This window comes from Motacilla alba, chromosome 3 (assembly GCF_015832195.1).
Source record: "Motacilla alba alba isolate MOTALB_02 chromosome 3, Motacilla_alba_V1.0_pri, whole genome shotgun sequence".
In the NCBI taxonomy this organism is placed as follows: Eukaryota; Metazoa; Chordata; class Aves; order Passeriformes; family Motacillidae; genus Motacilla; species Motacilla alba.
This window is the reverse complement of record NC_052018.1, coordinates 77,811,956-77,828,691: the sequence shown is the minus strand read 5'-3', so window position 1 is coordinate 77,828,691 and position 16,736 is coordinate 77,811,956. Positions and strand designations below refer to the sequence as shown.

Below are 16,736 nucleotides of genomic sequence, written 5' to 3'. Positions count from 1 at the left end.
TAAAGAGACTTTGATAGGTGAATCATGTGAACACAAGTAATTTAATATTCCCTTATTTATATGCTGTCCTTAAATTTGCTGCTTAATGGTGACTGGCATTTGAAGAGAGTTTCTCCCTTACCTTAAAATTTCAAACAACCTTTCTGGCTCTAGCCTCCTTTAATATTGTGGGGTTTTTTGCTATTGAATTTTGATTTCAATAGCTTCGTAGTGTATTTTCAGAGTAAAAATAAGTGGTGCAGTTTTTCTCTGTGGAAATTACCACTCTCTTTCAAAGGGCTTCAGAAGAAAATATTTCAACAATCCAAAGCTTCACCAAAAGAAAGAAAATAGCCTGAATTGAATTGTATGCCAAGTCACAATAATTTATTTTGTATTAGAACTGTTTCCAAAACCGTGGTCCACTTTAATATGTTTCTCTTTCTCTCCTAAATAAGAAATGTCATGCCTAAAGCACATCAATTCTGTCTTAGGGGAAAACTAGCTTAAGGCCTGAAACGCATTAGGCAGAGTCACTTCAATAGTTGATGCAGTTTGTCTCTGCAAGTGTTTACTTGGGATTGTAAATTTGATTCTTATTCCTGGTATTGATTATTATTGATTATAATTTCTCCAGTATATCAAAAGTGCCTAGAATTCTGAATACTTTGAATTTATGGGGGGCTTAGGTTGATTAAATCTGAGTAAATACTAAATCAGAATATACTTTGCATTTACAGGCACTTGCAGACCAATTTGAAAATACAAATACATCAGTGTCTGAACGCATGAAGATTTTCTACTGTTGTCAGGTGCCTCCACATTGGGCCATACAGGTGTGAAACAATCCCATTTCAATCTTTACTTAAGAGTCAGTGGGAGTTATTTTTGATGCTGCATCCCTCCGAAGTCAAGTGAGTGTGATGCGACTTTGAGTTGAAACTCTGTAGAAATAAAGACATAAGCGAACAAACACCAGGTGTTCCTGGAGAGAAATCAAGTTCTACAGTGCTCTGCTTTGACATGTCTTCTTCTGACATGCACAGGTTTAATTGCTGTTTAGTGCAATTCTTCTTTACTTTCCTTTTTCCTCCAGTCAAAGTAGACTAAAACTTGCAAATACATCTCTCCTATTAAAATAAACTTGCCACTGTCTTACCTTTTATTACTGGTTTACTTATGCTACTGTTACTTGCATCTTTCTTGTCTTTTAAAGTTCACTTTGGGAAGTTGATCATGGTAAAATCAGCTAGGTTGGGAGTCAATAGTACACTGAAGAACTCGAGCTGAGAAAGCTTTTCTTTTGAGATAGTCCCCTCTTTTACTAGTACTGACAGGATTTTCTTATACCCATAACTACACTGTTCATCTTCATTTTCTAGAACAGAAATCTACACACTAAAGTCTTATCTGATGATGCTGTATTTAACAAACTCCAGAAAATTGTTAACATTGCATACCTCCAAAGGTGTTCATGTTGGTTTACTTTTCATGCTATTTTATTCCTTTTTGATTTCTAATCTCACTGCATGTTGTTTTAACCAACCATATCTTCTCCGAGCATTCTCAAGATTTTCTACATAACCTTTCAACAGGCACTTGTAATATAACCATCAGATATGGTTTTCATTTCCACTTGTCAGAGTGGCATTTTCAATCCAAGCCAATTTTCTAAGCCAAAGATAGAAATGCTAAAATAGGGATTTATAATGAAAGATGACTCAATCTTCTAGTCATAGTAATGAAGACACATTGCATATATTAGTTTTACCAAATATAACTGAGCAAATTTAATTAAACATTAATGAGATTTAGTTTTAGACAATGACAAAACTTTTTTCCTAAGTGATTAATATCAAGCTAACAAAGAGGTTTTCAGAGTTTGTTACATATTTATATCAAAGAATTGTAGCCAGATGTTATTTTTTTTTACTATTAGTCTGTTCCCCTCTAGTAACTCTTTGGATTTGCAACAGATACTGAACCCAAACCAATAAAGATAGGTTCATAACATATGTAGAGAATTTCATGGAGTCCATTCAGGATCACCAAGTCCACTGCAGAGGTTAACTGTGTGGGGCTTAAGAAGCTGTCCATACACAGAATGCTCCCATTTATTTTTCAAACCTATTTGTCTATATGTCACACATAGTGCATGTTGCCCTTACTTCAGAGGTTAAAACCGATTTGCAATTTTAATCTTCTCTTAAAAAATAAAGACCAAAGATGACTTCTCAAAGTCATGAAAACATGCCATGTTTGTTTTTGAGTTGAAGACATTACTCATTTATTTTCATTAGTACACTGAAATAATAGCTGAATTTGAAATAACAAAGAGGCTGACTGAACCGTGAGGAAAACTCAACTAGGGAGTTGAACCTAAACTCAAATCCAATATTGGTTTGTGTAAAAACCAACACCCTTGGCAGTGGCTCTTTGAGGCAGTGATTTCTCACAGCTACTGGACACAATTGTACCAGAGCCTTTCTCTCCATCTTTGTTTCTCCACAGGTGCAGATTACTGTGACAAAGCATTGCTAGAAGGGCATTAATTCCCTTCTTTGGCCTCTGTTTCCCACTCAGCATTCCCAACATCCTGCTGCAGCTGTTCTCCAGCCACATGGGCCTCATTTAAGGGCTGGAAGTTGATTTCTGTCCATTTATTCTTGCCATGTCCATTTCTATTTTTGTATTATCTTGTTAAGTTGTTCAAAGCACAACGGTTTTTATTCAGTTGGTGGGGGGTTTTTGAGGTATATACACTGTTAGAGGCTCCAACCTGAAGTTTCAGGAGAATAATTCCATATTAAATTTCTGCTTCTTATTGCTGTCAGAAATGCCTCTAACATCTTTTCAAATTGCAGGCACTATTTGCTACTTTTAGTTACCTGGAATTTCTTATCTTTGCAGCGCCAGCTTGCAAACTTCCTCTTTGAGCTGGGATGCACCAGCTCTGCCTTACAAATATTTGAGGAGCTGGAAATGTGGGAAGATGCAGTAATCTGCTATGAAAGAGCAGGACAACACGGAAAGGTAAGAAAAATGTTTCATGTAGCTGAGATCTCATCTTGAAATGGCATCTGAAAGATGAAGGACTGTCTGGCTTTGGCTGGCAAAACACTAATGGCACTCATTTCTACAGGAGAGTCATCACAGGAAAATCTCCTTAGGCAAAATGGACACATAAGAGCATGTCATAACCTGTGAATGCTAAAAGAATTGACTTGGGGTAATAGCCACATGAAACAGAAGTTGGTAAATAAGAAGCCACTTGAGATGCAATCGTGATCCTTGAAAATATTCAAGTATAATTGAATTAACTACTATGGATAAACAGCAGTGTGGGCATTTCAGGAAAGCTGTAGCAGTCATTCGTGATGGAGTCTTGAAACTTTGTCTGGAGGGGATATTAATTTTCTTTCCCACTTGATTTCAAAGTATTAGCTGTAGTTTTAAAAAACACTTTAAATAGAGTAACATCAGTGTTTGATGTATGTAATTGCTTAATGTTACCATATTCAAATTACAGAATCAAACACTTAAGACAAGAAGTGGTGTAAGATTAAAAGACTTTACTTGTTAAGTCTGTGTTCATGTTTTCCTGCACTTCTCCATCATTTCTTTAGCATTGCTACCACTGTGTGTGACCAGCTCCAAAGACAATTAAAAGCCGTCACCTAACTGTGCATATCAGTGACATAACTGTTTAAAATTGCTGGTAACAGGCTATGTTAGCCTTCCTATTGTTGATTATTTTGCTTTTACTATTAGAGCAATGGTAGGAAGATTTTAGAAAATCATACCTGGAAGCAATGCCTACTTGTATGTAAATTTAACTATGTTCTCTTTCTGGTGCAAACTCTCACACAGGCTGTAGCAGGAACTTATGCTATCAAGCACTGCTTTCAGAATTTATATGGATATTCAGAAATATTGAATTTCAGACAAAAATAGGTTTTTTCTCTTTTTCCGTTCCTTTCCCTCTGTTTGGTGTGTGGTAGCATTAAATGTATGGATGTACATGTGCCTTTACAATACCAGAAGCACTAAGACTATGCTCTAATATGATTTAAGCTTAATGGAGATATATAATTTCAATTGATAGAAAAAAAGCAGAATGCCTTATACTTACACTTTTTTTTTTCTAATAGTCATGCCCCAAAGCCTAGCTTTTGTTCATTATAAAGTGACAGATATGTCTTGCTGGCAAATTCTGTGCCACATTATGCATGCCTTGGGGATAGCATGCTAATATCACAGTCTTCTCAGTACAGTGGAGAAATAGAGGTCAGTATTTTCCATTTCCTGGAAATGCATTCTGTCCTAGTTACATTCACAAACTGCCCTTAGGGAGTTATGAAAATGGCACTCAGAGAATAGGACAGGATATCTGACACAGGAAACTGCTTAGAAGTGCTTTCAGAATAAGGGATTATGCTGTGCTTTGAAAAAGAGAAAATGCTGTGTAAGTATGAAATAACAGAATAGCTGGAAAAAAGCTAGTTTTGGACCAAAAAGACAGAAAATTAGAAACATGTAGCTGTGCACTGAGGGGAATGAATATCTGTGCTCTTGATTGCAGAGTGTTCAGAGTGTGAATTGCTTGTATTTACCAAAAGTGTTTTGATGTTTTTAAACCTGGTAGTTATTTTTGTAGAAATGCATGAACATCTACTGGATCGGTATGTTGGCCAGTAGATGTTCAAATCATTAATGGGCTTAGCATAAATCCATGAAAAAAAACAAACTCTATTTAATAAACTTCTGTATGTTTTTCATTCACAAATGCTTTTATATAGAAAACCTAAATTTAAATCCTAAAAAATCTAATAAAACTGCTAAATATCAGCAATACCAATGTGATGAGTACTGGCACATCAGAGTAAGTTTCCTCCTATTTTGGAATTATCTGCTGATAAAGAAACAGAGCACGTAGATAAGGCCATGTGAAGCTCCACATTGTGCTGTTAGAAAATATGTAATTCATATAACAGAGCCATGTAGCAGTACAAATTTTGCAGAGTAAGATGTCGCTAACATTCAGCAAACTTTTTCAAGGATTTGTTACTGTTACTGGATATGGCTGTAGATTCATTTGTTTTATAACCTGAACAAAAGTAGTAGGAACTCATATTATTACATGAGTCAACAGAAGAATAATAGAGTGCCAAGCAATGAGCAAAATGGCACAGAACAAGGAGAAAAAACTATTATAAAACCTGAAGGCACAGTATATTGATAGTTGCTGTGGCTTTCTCACTGAAGTATTTTACCTTTAGCAGACTTGTTGCAAAAGGAGACATCTCTGTGTGTGTAGTGAGAACTGGTGTTGAAAAGTGCCTCTCTCCCTTCTTTTAACTGTGAGCAGTACCCAGAGGTCTCAAGAGTATTATTAACATTGGACAACTCTGTCTAAGGTGTAAGAGGTACCTAACAATGGTACTATTTCCCTATTAAAAGGAAAATAAAGGGTGAACCAGAGATGTGACTTTTCAGTTCTTCCACTTGAAGTAAGGCCTTTCTCCCTTGCAAGAGCTCTGTAACATGGTAGCTGCTGACTTTTGATAGGTTAGTGAGATCTGCCATTTGGCATCAGATGGATATTCCATCTTACAACAGCCTGTTTTCAGCCCTGTCTCCATTCCATCATCTCATGAGAGTGTACAGCATGATACAGAGTCTGGTTTTAGACCAACATATCCCAGCAAACCATGTTCTACAGGGTTATTTTTTCTTGTCTTGCATGACACAGATACCTCAAAACATTTGAGTGAGGAAACACAAGTATGGCAAGATCTCAAAAGCCCACCTTTAAAGTCAGGTATGGCTTCCCAGATGTGAAACAGTACTACACTGATTAGTGCGTGAGCTCATTCAAGAACTTGATTAATTTCCACTATATATAGTAACAGTCATAGAAGGCAGGTAGTCATTCCTATATGTGGTTACAAAGCTAAGAAAGAGGAGTAAATGTGTCGCCCAGGGTCTTGCATGAAATTACAGGGAAGATGCAATGAAAACCAAAGAGCTTTCCTTTTCTCTCACTGCCTTTTCCCATGCTCCTCTGTTCTGCTTCTTCATGCTACTTCTCTGTTAGCCAAGCAAATTATGTGCAAGCAGAAAAATTACCTTTTGGGAAATACTTTGAACTAGCAAAGGAACTAATTGTAAAATAGTAGAACTGCTAGATCAGTGAAAAGTGAGGCTAATAGGGTCTTTTAGGAAATATATAAAATTAAAATATGGGAACACATGGATGGGATGGCAAGTGGAAGTTTAGGGTTGGGAAGCCAGATGCTGAATGAATCATGAACTTGGTGTGCAGGAGTCTTCGTAGTGAGTAATGAAAAGGCACCACCTTTTGTTTAAACTAGGCCCCTCTTTACTGATTGGACATTTTTGTGAAGCATTGCCTGTTTAATTCCCATACCACTCATAGTAATTTAGAAGACAAGATCAGAGCCTAAATCTTTCTTGTGTTTAAATCAACTGACTTTTGAGGTTAGTATTGAATTCCATCCACTCTGGTGCAGACTGTGCTGTGAAAGACCAGTATTGCTATAAATGCACCTGATTCAGTCAGTGAGGATTATACAGCTTCTTTTTTTAAAGTTATATTTTAATTGAAAATTTTCATATAATATCTTTCTAAATTTAGTTATAACTTTTAGTTACAAACATGCTTCTTAATAATATGTATCCCTTTAATGAGTAAGAATAAATCTCTAGTGGCTGTATTTCTTTTACTTATATTACATGCACTGTGTGAAAGATATTTTTTGATAGTATTTGTTATTAGGGAAAGATTTGTTTTTGTAGAAGCAGGGGTCTTAGCAAAGATTAAATGTGATTTTTTTCAAAACATTTTACCACAAAGTTAGGAGAAAGGATTTTTCTCTTTCATTCTTTTTTCCACCCCCACAAAATCCTAGGCAAAATGAGAAATCCTGTTTTAGACTATTATCTGGTTTTGTAGAAGGCAAATATTTTGATAACACAGGGCTTTTCTTTTAGTTTGATCTTTGTACTAGCCTTAAAGATTTCAGTAATAAAAATGTTTGCAATATGCCAGAGAGGTGATCAGATAGCTAATCAGATGAGGAAAAAGTCAGACTTCTGCTTATTTAATTCTCTCTTTTATCTATGTGCTTAAGTATTTATGTTGGCAATGAATTCTTGTAAGCTTAGACCAGAACATGATGTTTTTATTGCTCTTAAATGTGAAACACCATTAGTGAGGGGGTTGACTTTCCAGTCTAGGCATTGCCACATGACAGCAATCTGAGCTTGGGAGTGCCCCGCAGAGGAAGTGGTGAAGATGCATCTTGCAATGCACTTTTCACCTCATATCTCCTTACTCAGCAACATTTCAATCTTGTTTCTTAATGTGAATGGGAAAAAAACCCCACCTTATCTTTTGTTGTCTAATGTGGTTACTACAGAAAATCAGCTCTCTCTGCTCTAGAAGAGAAAAATCTTCTGTAATGTCTGCTCTTAATATGTTATAGCAACTAATGGAGGCAGTTAAGAGGAAGTAAACTGCACTTTAACCAAATCTCTGGAAGCCAGGCTGAATGGGGCTTTGATTAACCTGGTCTCATGGAAGGTGTCCCTGCTCATGGCAGCAGGGCTGGAATTATATGATACTCAAATTCCCTTCCAAACTAAACTACTTTATGATTCTGTAAGTACAGTCTTCTAGTTAGGCAAGATTTTTCTAGTGCGTTGGCTGGGCTAATTCTAAATGTTAAACAATAGTTTCTTTGGCTTTTCTTTGAGAGCTTCTTCACGGGCACTTAAAAACACTTGCCGTCAAGTTATTTTCCTAATAATTTTCCACCAATTTTCTTCTTAATGGGATTCTATTTTTGCTAATTTTAATATTCTTCTAGAAATCTAAACTCTTCTTCACACTTGTGCACTTCAAATATTTGTAGACTTTTCTGTTACTTTACAAAAATAATAGTAAGAATGAGATGTTAAAATTGCTATGCATTAAATATTTCAAAACAAGGTAAACCAAACATTTTTCTAAAAATGATTTTCATATAGGTTTGATGAATTTTAGTGATTGGAGTAAAAACCTTGCTTCTCTAAAGATCATCTGAAGGTTGAAGAAAGCAATTCTTATGCAAGAGAAGCAGTAATAATTTAGATGCAGAGATGATATTGGGTTTCCTTTTAGGTAAAGGAGCTATGATAGAAGAATGACTGGAGTTACAGTGTTGAACTTTATTTTTGTGGCAGGCAGTGTTGGATCTTTCTTGATTTAGATTGTTCAGGTAGATCTTTTCTAAGAGAAAAATTACACTGATCTGAATTGTGTATGTTACATTTTTGCAGTGGAGGATTGAGGTAACAGTTCCATCCAAACAACAGATCCTCTGTCCATTGTATTTATCTTTTCAAAAAGCCACAGAAAGCAGACTATCTCTTGTTTAAAAGTAAAACAATATTTTTATTGTTAGAGCAAAGATAATGGCCCTGAGAAAAATAGCTTCTGAAAGTTTATTACAGCCCATAATAGACGTCTGGAAGACACAGCCTGTGTCTTCTTTTTTATAAAGCTGTATATATTTCAAATATATTTTATTTCAAACATTTAGATAAATTTACAATTTCTGCATCTTACATAAAAGCATGGCATTTCCACAACGGACAGTATGATAGTTGATGTGAGACAAAATAGAATGGAAATCATTATTTTCAGAAAAGAGCAATTAGAGAAAAGGGGAGATTTGCAGGAGTACTTACTAGGACATGTAAAAGAATTATAAACTTCTAGGATTGCAGATACCTTGATGGGGCTGATACTTCATTGCTGTGAAGGTGTAGGTGTAGGTTTGATGTCCAGGACTGATATTTGTTCTTGGGACAGAGTACATACCTAAGATGTAAAGAAAGGAGTAAGCTCTTTCTTGGTTTTATGGTTTAATTTTCCTTGGTGTGTTAAACCACAAGCCACCATCTTACGTTGAAGTATTTTTTAAACATCAGTTTGGAACCACATTCTTTCTAGACATTATCTTTGGTGCTGTGTTGGATGAAAATACCATTTCCTCACTAGCTCTACTTCTTAATCTTCAGCTGATGATTGCAATGTGCTAAAGCAGTATTTGTTCAGGTAGGTGATTAACTGAAAATAAATAGTCTCATTATGTGTTGATTTCTCTTTGCTCTTTAACAGGCAGAAGAAATACTCAGGCGGGAGTTAGAGAAGAAGGAAACACCAGGATTATATTGTTTGCTTGGTGATGTTCTCAAAGACCACCAGTATTACGACAAGGCCTGGGAGCTTTCCAGGCACCGCAGCGCCCGCGCCCAGCGCTCCAAAGGCCTCCTGCATCTCCGCAACCGGGAATTCAGGGAATGTGTGGAGTGCTTTGAACGTTCAGTACAGATCAACCCTATGCAGGTTGGGAAATTATGCACATATGGCTTTGGTTTTAGTTCATGTGTTCAGTTTTGAATGATGACACCTCTTTAAAAGACAATTCTGGGCACAAATAAGAGTTTATTACTATTCTTAGCAAAATTTTCACCACGTACTTGGAAGACTGGCTAAAAATGGTAGTATGAAATAAAGACATCCTTTTGCATCCAGGTCTTTGCATGCAGGCAAATCTTTGCCTGTAGAGCTCTTTCAAAGAAATTTCGAAGATAAAAAGCCACTGCAAATTAATAATTGCCATGAAATAAATTATGAACAAGTTATAAAGCAAAACAGTTGCAAGAGGAATGCAGATTTCAATGAAAGTTTCCTTTCACCCTATCTGAGTTTTCCCTGGCTTTGAGCTACAAATTCTCATCTCTGTATTTCACAGGAATGTTTTTCCAGTGTTCTGGTCTGTCTAGTTCTGGAGTCACTGAGAAGCACTGTGCTATGCTTGTGATGACAGTAGCTTTTAGTACAACAATGCATCAAAATTGAAACCACAGTGGAAAGAGTTCTCTTGATGAGGCTGGTTTCTCTTGCTGATCTTTGCAAGCTATTTTGCAGACAACTTTTGTAATCTTGTTTGAGTTTCTCAGCCACTAGATCCCATCCCAGTAAGGTTCACTCTGTGGAAGGGTCTTCAGAACTTAAAAAAGCTTTGTAGCTATTTATGTATATAAATTGTGCTCCTCATAGCCATTTCTATGTCCATGCAAAAGCAGGGTATGCCACCTTCTGTTGTTTGCCCCTCAAAGAGCACTGCTGAAGCTGCTGTTTTAAGTCCCATGTGATTAACTGGACTTCTGCTTTAGAAAAATTTTAAATGCCTCCAGCCTTTCAAGTTATTTTCATGAAGCTTTTTTTGTATTTCGCTGTATTTTATTCCAATAAATCAGAGTCCTAGTCTTATTCAAATGAACTCCAGATAACTAATAAACATCTTTAGAATGGAAAATAAAATGACCGAAAATGCCAGCAAAATATATATTACTGAGATAGGAATTTTATTTAAATCAGGAGGATTTCCAGATAATAAAGGGCTTCAGAAGATGGCCTACAGGGCTCAAAACTGAGAAATATTCTGCTGAAATGCTTTTTTATTTTGTATCCGTTCCAAAGGAAGTTTAGAATGAAAGGAAATCCAAGAAAAATAGGCCAGTCCATATAGGAAAGTGAACATTTCCTCCTCTTGTTGCTTAGGAAGCTCTTTTTAAGATTCAGTTGAATTGTTTCAAACAAACAGATTGAGCAGCTAGATAGTGCAGATTGACATAACCGTCTCCTAAATTCTGTCTGTATTCTGTGACTACAGAAATGAATAGTTTCCTATTCTTGGGCATCTTGTGGGTCAAAAGCAGAGTGGAAATTGATTCTAAATGCTGCAAGGATTTTACCACAAGGAAAATAATAATTAATTAAATTATTAACTTGTTTTCAGAATTGTGAATAATTTATCAGGTAAACAAAGACATGCTGTTATAAAGAAATTCTAATTTTTTGTGGTTATTAGAAACCTTTCTGAAGGAAGAGATTTTTAGACTGCATCGAGTGATTCCCCAAAATATGAAATGGATAAAATCATTCCCTCTCAACCCTCCTTTAATCTTGTGTACTTTTTAGCCAGCTGGCCAAGTGTGATTGAAATCTTTGAGCTAGGTGTTTGCTATACAAGCCGATCACTCTATCAGTCTTTGGGCAATCCACAAAGAAATGAAAGCCTTGCAATTCAAATATACCTGAAACTTGTCTTCATTAGCACTGCTGCTCACAGAATTGCTTGTTCTAGTTCACGACTGTGGATGACAGACACATTTCTCTTGTACTTTCACTTATGAGCATCTTGCAAGGCTTGACAAACAATTCCAGAGGTCAAAGAGCTCATACAGTCAGTTCTCCAGTGGTGAAAGCCTGCACAGTTCAGAAATGAGACTGTGCTGCTGTTGCTCATTAGATTTATAAGGCGTGCAGTGACTGTTTTTCCTCTCAGCCTTTACAGAAGCACTGTTTAACTTGTATCCTGAGCTGTGAAGTTGGAACTAACCTTCAATTTCATACTTGATCGCTCCAGTCTCTGCCCCCGCTTTTCCTGTCCAGAAGTTACTGACCTAAAAAGAATATAAGGAGGAGTTAATGAGATAGCAGCCATGTGGGAGTGCTGGTGGACAAGAAAAAAATTATATTGACTATATGGTTATTTACTATTAGGATTGCCCTCTGAAATTTGAGAAGCATAGTTTTCTCTTCATGTGGAATTTCTTCCTTGATTGGTGAGTTTATGAATCATGAAAGTGACAGGTTGACAATGCTGAGAAGTAGGTTTTCATGTTTGCCCAGCCCAGATGTAGTTGCTAATTGTATCTTCTCCTATTTATCCACATGCTCCAGGGATGGGCCATCCACTTACACCACTCATAAGCAAAAGGATATCTTTATGGTCAAGTTTGTTCTGTTCTTTTCTCAGTATCATGAAGATTAGATTGCCCACAGGCTGCTGGGTCTGACAAAGATCAATGTCATGTGTTTGTATTCTGGGATCTAAGCTTTGAAGCAGATTAACTATAAATCTTATAGCAGTTAAGTCAGGAGCAGATATAAGTTGAGTTTTAGAGACAGGAAAATGAGTTTGAAGTGGAGAGAACTGTAAGAATGTTTGCTACAGTTTGCAGTTAGTCTATAGATGTAAAAGCTGCTTGTGTATGAGCCAACAGCATTATCTTCAACTCTGTAAAATCCCTGATTTGAAAAAAAAAAATTAAGGTAATGTTTTTTGTGTTTAAATATTTGCTATGATTTCCTGAGGAGAACCTGAATTATCAGAGTTAGTTGCTTCAGAACTAGTACCCAAAACAAAGAGAATATATATACACACACATATATATATAAATAGACATCTCAAGAAGTAATATGTTGTTGTGCAATACAGAGTTGATGTAACCTGTTTTTCCATCTTCCTCTTCCCCACCTCTTTCCTTCTCAAAAAAAATTCCCAAGAAAAACTGGGGGTTTTTTTTACCTTGGCATATAGAATGGAAAAATGGCTGAATTTATTGCAGTAGAGTAGTAGTACCTGGACTGATTTTGCAACACCTTATAAAATGTCCTGTTTTGTTTTGACTGAATACATTTAAAAAACATAATGCTGTCAGAAAATGTTCTCTTAATGTACTTAGGGTTTAATCATTTTCTGAATTATGAAACTTTTATAAAAGATAATACTGGTTAGCTTGCAGCTCTTTGAGAATTAACCACATTGCAAATCAGGAACTTGCTGTGGAAGAGCTATGAAAATGTATTTTGTTGTAATTTATGCCATTATCTGATACTATTTCGAGTAGAACAGACTATTTCAATTGGATGGGACCTACAATGATCACCTGGTCCAGCTGCTGACCAAGTTAAGGCACATTTTTAAGGGCATTGACCACATGCCTGTTAAACACTTGAAGCCTTGGAACATCAACCACCTTTAGGAAGATTTGTTCCAGCGTCTAACCACCTTCTAGGTAAAGAAATGCTTCCTAATGTCCAGACTAAACCTCCCCTGGTGCAACTTTGTACCATTCCCATGCACCTTAGCACTGGACAGCAGTTCTGTGTGAGTCAGCAGTGAGCGCTGGCAGCCAAGAGGGCAGCGAATCCTGGGATGCACAGCACAACCAGCAGGTGAAAAGGAGGGATTATCCTGCTGTCTGCAGTTCTCACCTTGAGCACTGTGTGCAGTTCTGGGCCCCACAATTTCAGAAAGATATGAAGGTCCTCGGAAGCATCCAAAGGAGCTCTACAAAGCTGGACAAAGGGCTGACTGGAAGGAACATCCTGAGAGGAGTGGGCTTGTCTAGTTCGGAGAACAGGAAGTTGAGACATGACCTCATTGCTCTCTATGGCTCCCTGAGAAGGGGAGTGGAGAAGGGAGGTGCTGAGTTCTCCTCTGTGGTTGAATTTTTATTGATGAGAGGTATTTGGTTCTAACAACTAAAGATTTTAAATGCAAGATTACTGAACTGGTAAAGTTCCATTCTCTGTGCAAGGCATTATTTGAGTTCATTTCTATCTCTAAACATTGCGATAGAAACTTGAGACGGTCGATGTTCTGACATGAGGAAGAACTGTAATTTAGAACTGTTTCTGTTTGGTCATTTGAGATGTCTTTTGTAAATTGTGATTACCTTGAAAAACATTTCCTTGTGTTTATCATCTGACCTAATTGTAATAGTATAAAGTGAATGTGGATTTTTCACAAACGAAAACAAAATATGCAAACCTCTAAATAATTATCCCTTTGTTCTGTTAATGAAAATGGCTGTAAAGAGCACTTCACAAATGGTCAAGTGGTCTTCATGCAGTCAATACTTTTGCTTATCCATATTTCTTAAAACTTTGAACCTAAAGTTTTTCTTTAATCAGCATACAGGATACTATTTTTTTTCCAGTACAGTACTATCATAGCTGAAGATGGGTAAAAATCAACAAGAGTTGTGTGTTCTCCCGTGGCAAATTCTTTCTTTTGTGCTGAAATATCCATGTATGTAGGTAACCATTAATTTCTTCTCTCCAGCTAGGTGTATGGTTTTCCTTGGGCTGTGCATACATTGCTTTAGAAGGCTACGAAGGTGCTGCCAAAGCATTTCAGCGCTGTGTGACATTGGAACCAGATGTATGTACTTTTGAACAAACTATTCAGATGGCTTATCTAAAAGCAGCAAGGATGTTTTCATTATAAACAAGCAAAGCAATAATGAAAAACTTGTTTAAACCTTGGCCCTTTGAAAAAATTAAGCTTCTTCTTGAAGGATATATTTTTGTTGTAAGGCATCATAAAAATACTTACTCAGTACTTATCTTTGTCCAAGTATGAGTGTGTGAATGTTAAAATATATTTGAAAAATTCCTTTATGCTGGCGCACGTTGCTAAAACAGACATGGGAATGACTGAATTGTGAGGAGACATAAAAAGAGATAAAACAAAAAATTATATTAAAATATTTAGTCCTCTAAGTAATCAAATTCTCCTGAAAAAAAAAAAAAAGTCAAGCTTACCTGTGAGAAATAAATTTATAACTGTATATTTCAGGAGCAGGGAGAATGGAGCTCAGCCATTTTTTCAGGATGCAGGGCATGCATGTGTACAATACTGTCGTTTGAATGTGCATTGAGACAGTGAAGGTGCCAGCTGAATTACCTGAGAAATACACTGACAATACTTTTGCCAGAAGGCCTGACTGTCAGCTTGTTGCTTGCTTAGAGTTAATGCCATCTACTCAATAGAAACTGCTGTTATTCATTCTTTTCTCTTGGAGAAAAGAATGAGAAAGCAATGAGAGGTGACAGAGTATTCTTTTTTCTTTATTATAAAATGCAATAACTTCCTTAGGGAAAAAATGTACATACAGACATCAATGAAATTCTTACTTTATATATTGTTTTTTTGTTGTTGTTCAGTGCAGTAAATTTACTTCCAAGTAGATACTAAAACTGGATTCACTTATGTCTCTAGGGCCTGTATTTAATTGTATTCATATGTCTAAGCCAGCTGACTTCTCAGTGGATTAAGTGGTGGCACCTTTTTAAGTAAAAGGTGCTGGACTGGCTCTCAATTGGAAGCAAAACCTGTCTTTAAGCATCTGCAGCTGTAGCAATGTAGTGGCCATTTTCATTAATTAAGTCTCAGAAAGGTTTCCCAGCATGAATAAAATGCTCCTTAAGCCTCAGGATAACCTTCAATACAGAGTACATTTCATTGCAGTGCTCAGACTCTATTCTTCAAATCATTTCTAGTTATCGCTTTGCTGAATTCAGTGATGGGGCTTCACATTTAAAGCAGTGTCAGGCAAAGGGCAGGAATCATCTCTGCTCATCTCTGCTGGTTTTACCGGAGGTGTGTTAGGGGACATCAGATCACTTCTGTCCAGTAACAGAGTGGTGCAGTTTAAGTAGCTTCCAGCTAGTGAGAGGTGATGAGCTGTTGGGAGCACTGACCTTTCCAGCCATCCCAGCTAGATCCTAGAAGAGCATGCCTGTTTACAGCTGAGACTGAAGGCAGGAGCTGACTTAGTGTATTGCCACCCCAAGGCAGTTAATTGATATTTATATACCTGATTGTTGCTGATGTAGTCAAATATTTATGCATTTCAATTTCAATATGATAATTTATATTTCAATGCAGTGTTTTAACTGCCATGTAGAAGCTATGTGTCAATATGAGTGATTAGCAAAATCAATGATGTTTGGTAGTAGTTTCACTTATGTATTTTTATGAAGCACAATGTAAGTGAATAAATTTTTTGGTACTTCTCCTTTTATCATTTCAGAATGCTGAGGCCTGGAACAATTTATCAACTGCTTATATCAGATTAAAACAGAAGTAAGTACTTCAAAAGAATTAGAAGACATTGCTTCCAAAACAAATAACTGTAGTTTCCTTTTTTTTGACATTGAGGTTTTTTATTATTGTAAGGTGCTTAACTCATATTTTGCAATTCTTAGCCCTACAGTTCTCTCTTCCAAGCTGGATCACTGGTAACTATTTTATTTTAGAGGAAATAATTTTGTAACTTTTATACAAGTAGCAGCCTCTCTCTACACTTTTTTCTTGTTAGAGGTATTTATGATTATACTAAGTACAACCAGTGCAAAATATTAATAATAAAGATTAATAATGAAAACTACTTTGAGCATAAAGATAAGAAGATAGGTCCATTTCAAGCAAACAATATATTCAGACCTTTGTAATTTCATAGAATATTTTCCTCAGTAGATTTAAGGGAAAACCAGACAGTTTGGTTTTTATATATACAAAAGGAGATGGTATTCTGCACACATACTAGCTGGCTTATTCTTTTCCCTCAAAACTAATGATTCATACAAGAAGCTTTGACCTAAGTGGACTGCCAATCTTACTTTGTATTTTTTATTTCAATACAATGTAGTAAAAGTTTACGTGGAAGAATTTCATATTTAAGAATTTTCACATTATAACTTGTTACCAAAGAATGAAGCAAAAGAATAAGATAAATTATTTTTAAAAACCTTACTTGAAATCTGACATCAGTTTATATGGTTATGTAGTCAGGAGGCAAAGTAACAAAAGAGAGAAAGAATAGTAAGCTTGCATTTAAGTGTAAATTTATAAACATACATAGGAAAACTGAGAAGTAATATGGACTTAGAAGATAGATATGTCAATGGGAGCAGGAGGGAGGAGAAAATGAAGTGTTAGAATAATTACAGAAGGCTAAAAATTAACAGAAAGCAAGAGCTTGTTTTAACTTTTCAGTAGTTCCTTATTTTCTTCAGCAGTGTCTTGAGTATGTGCAATTCGTAT

The 16,736-nt window shown here is 36.2% G+C and overlaps 1 protein-coding gene across 1 annotated transcript in view; it reads left to right on the top strand.

Moving 5' to 3' along the window:
- Positions 1-16,736, top strand: part of TTC27 (tetratricopeptide repeat domain 27) — a 114,726-nt gene that overhangs the window by 81,174 nt on the left and 16,816 nt on the right. The window contains exons 11-15 of the mRNA XM_038131413.1: positions 720-815; positions 2,890-3,012; positions 9,167-9,394; positions 13,971-14,069; positions 15,724-15,776. Coding sequence (XP_037987341.1) covers positions 720-815; positions 2,890-3,012; positions 9,167-9,394; positions 13,971-14,069; positions 15,724-15,776 — 599 coding nt within the window. The remainder of the gene's footprint in view (positions 1-719; positions 816-2,889; positions 3,013-9,166; positions 9,395-13,970; positions 14,070-15,723; positions 15,777-16,736) is intronic.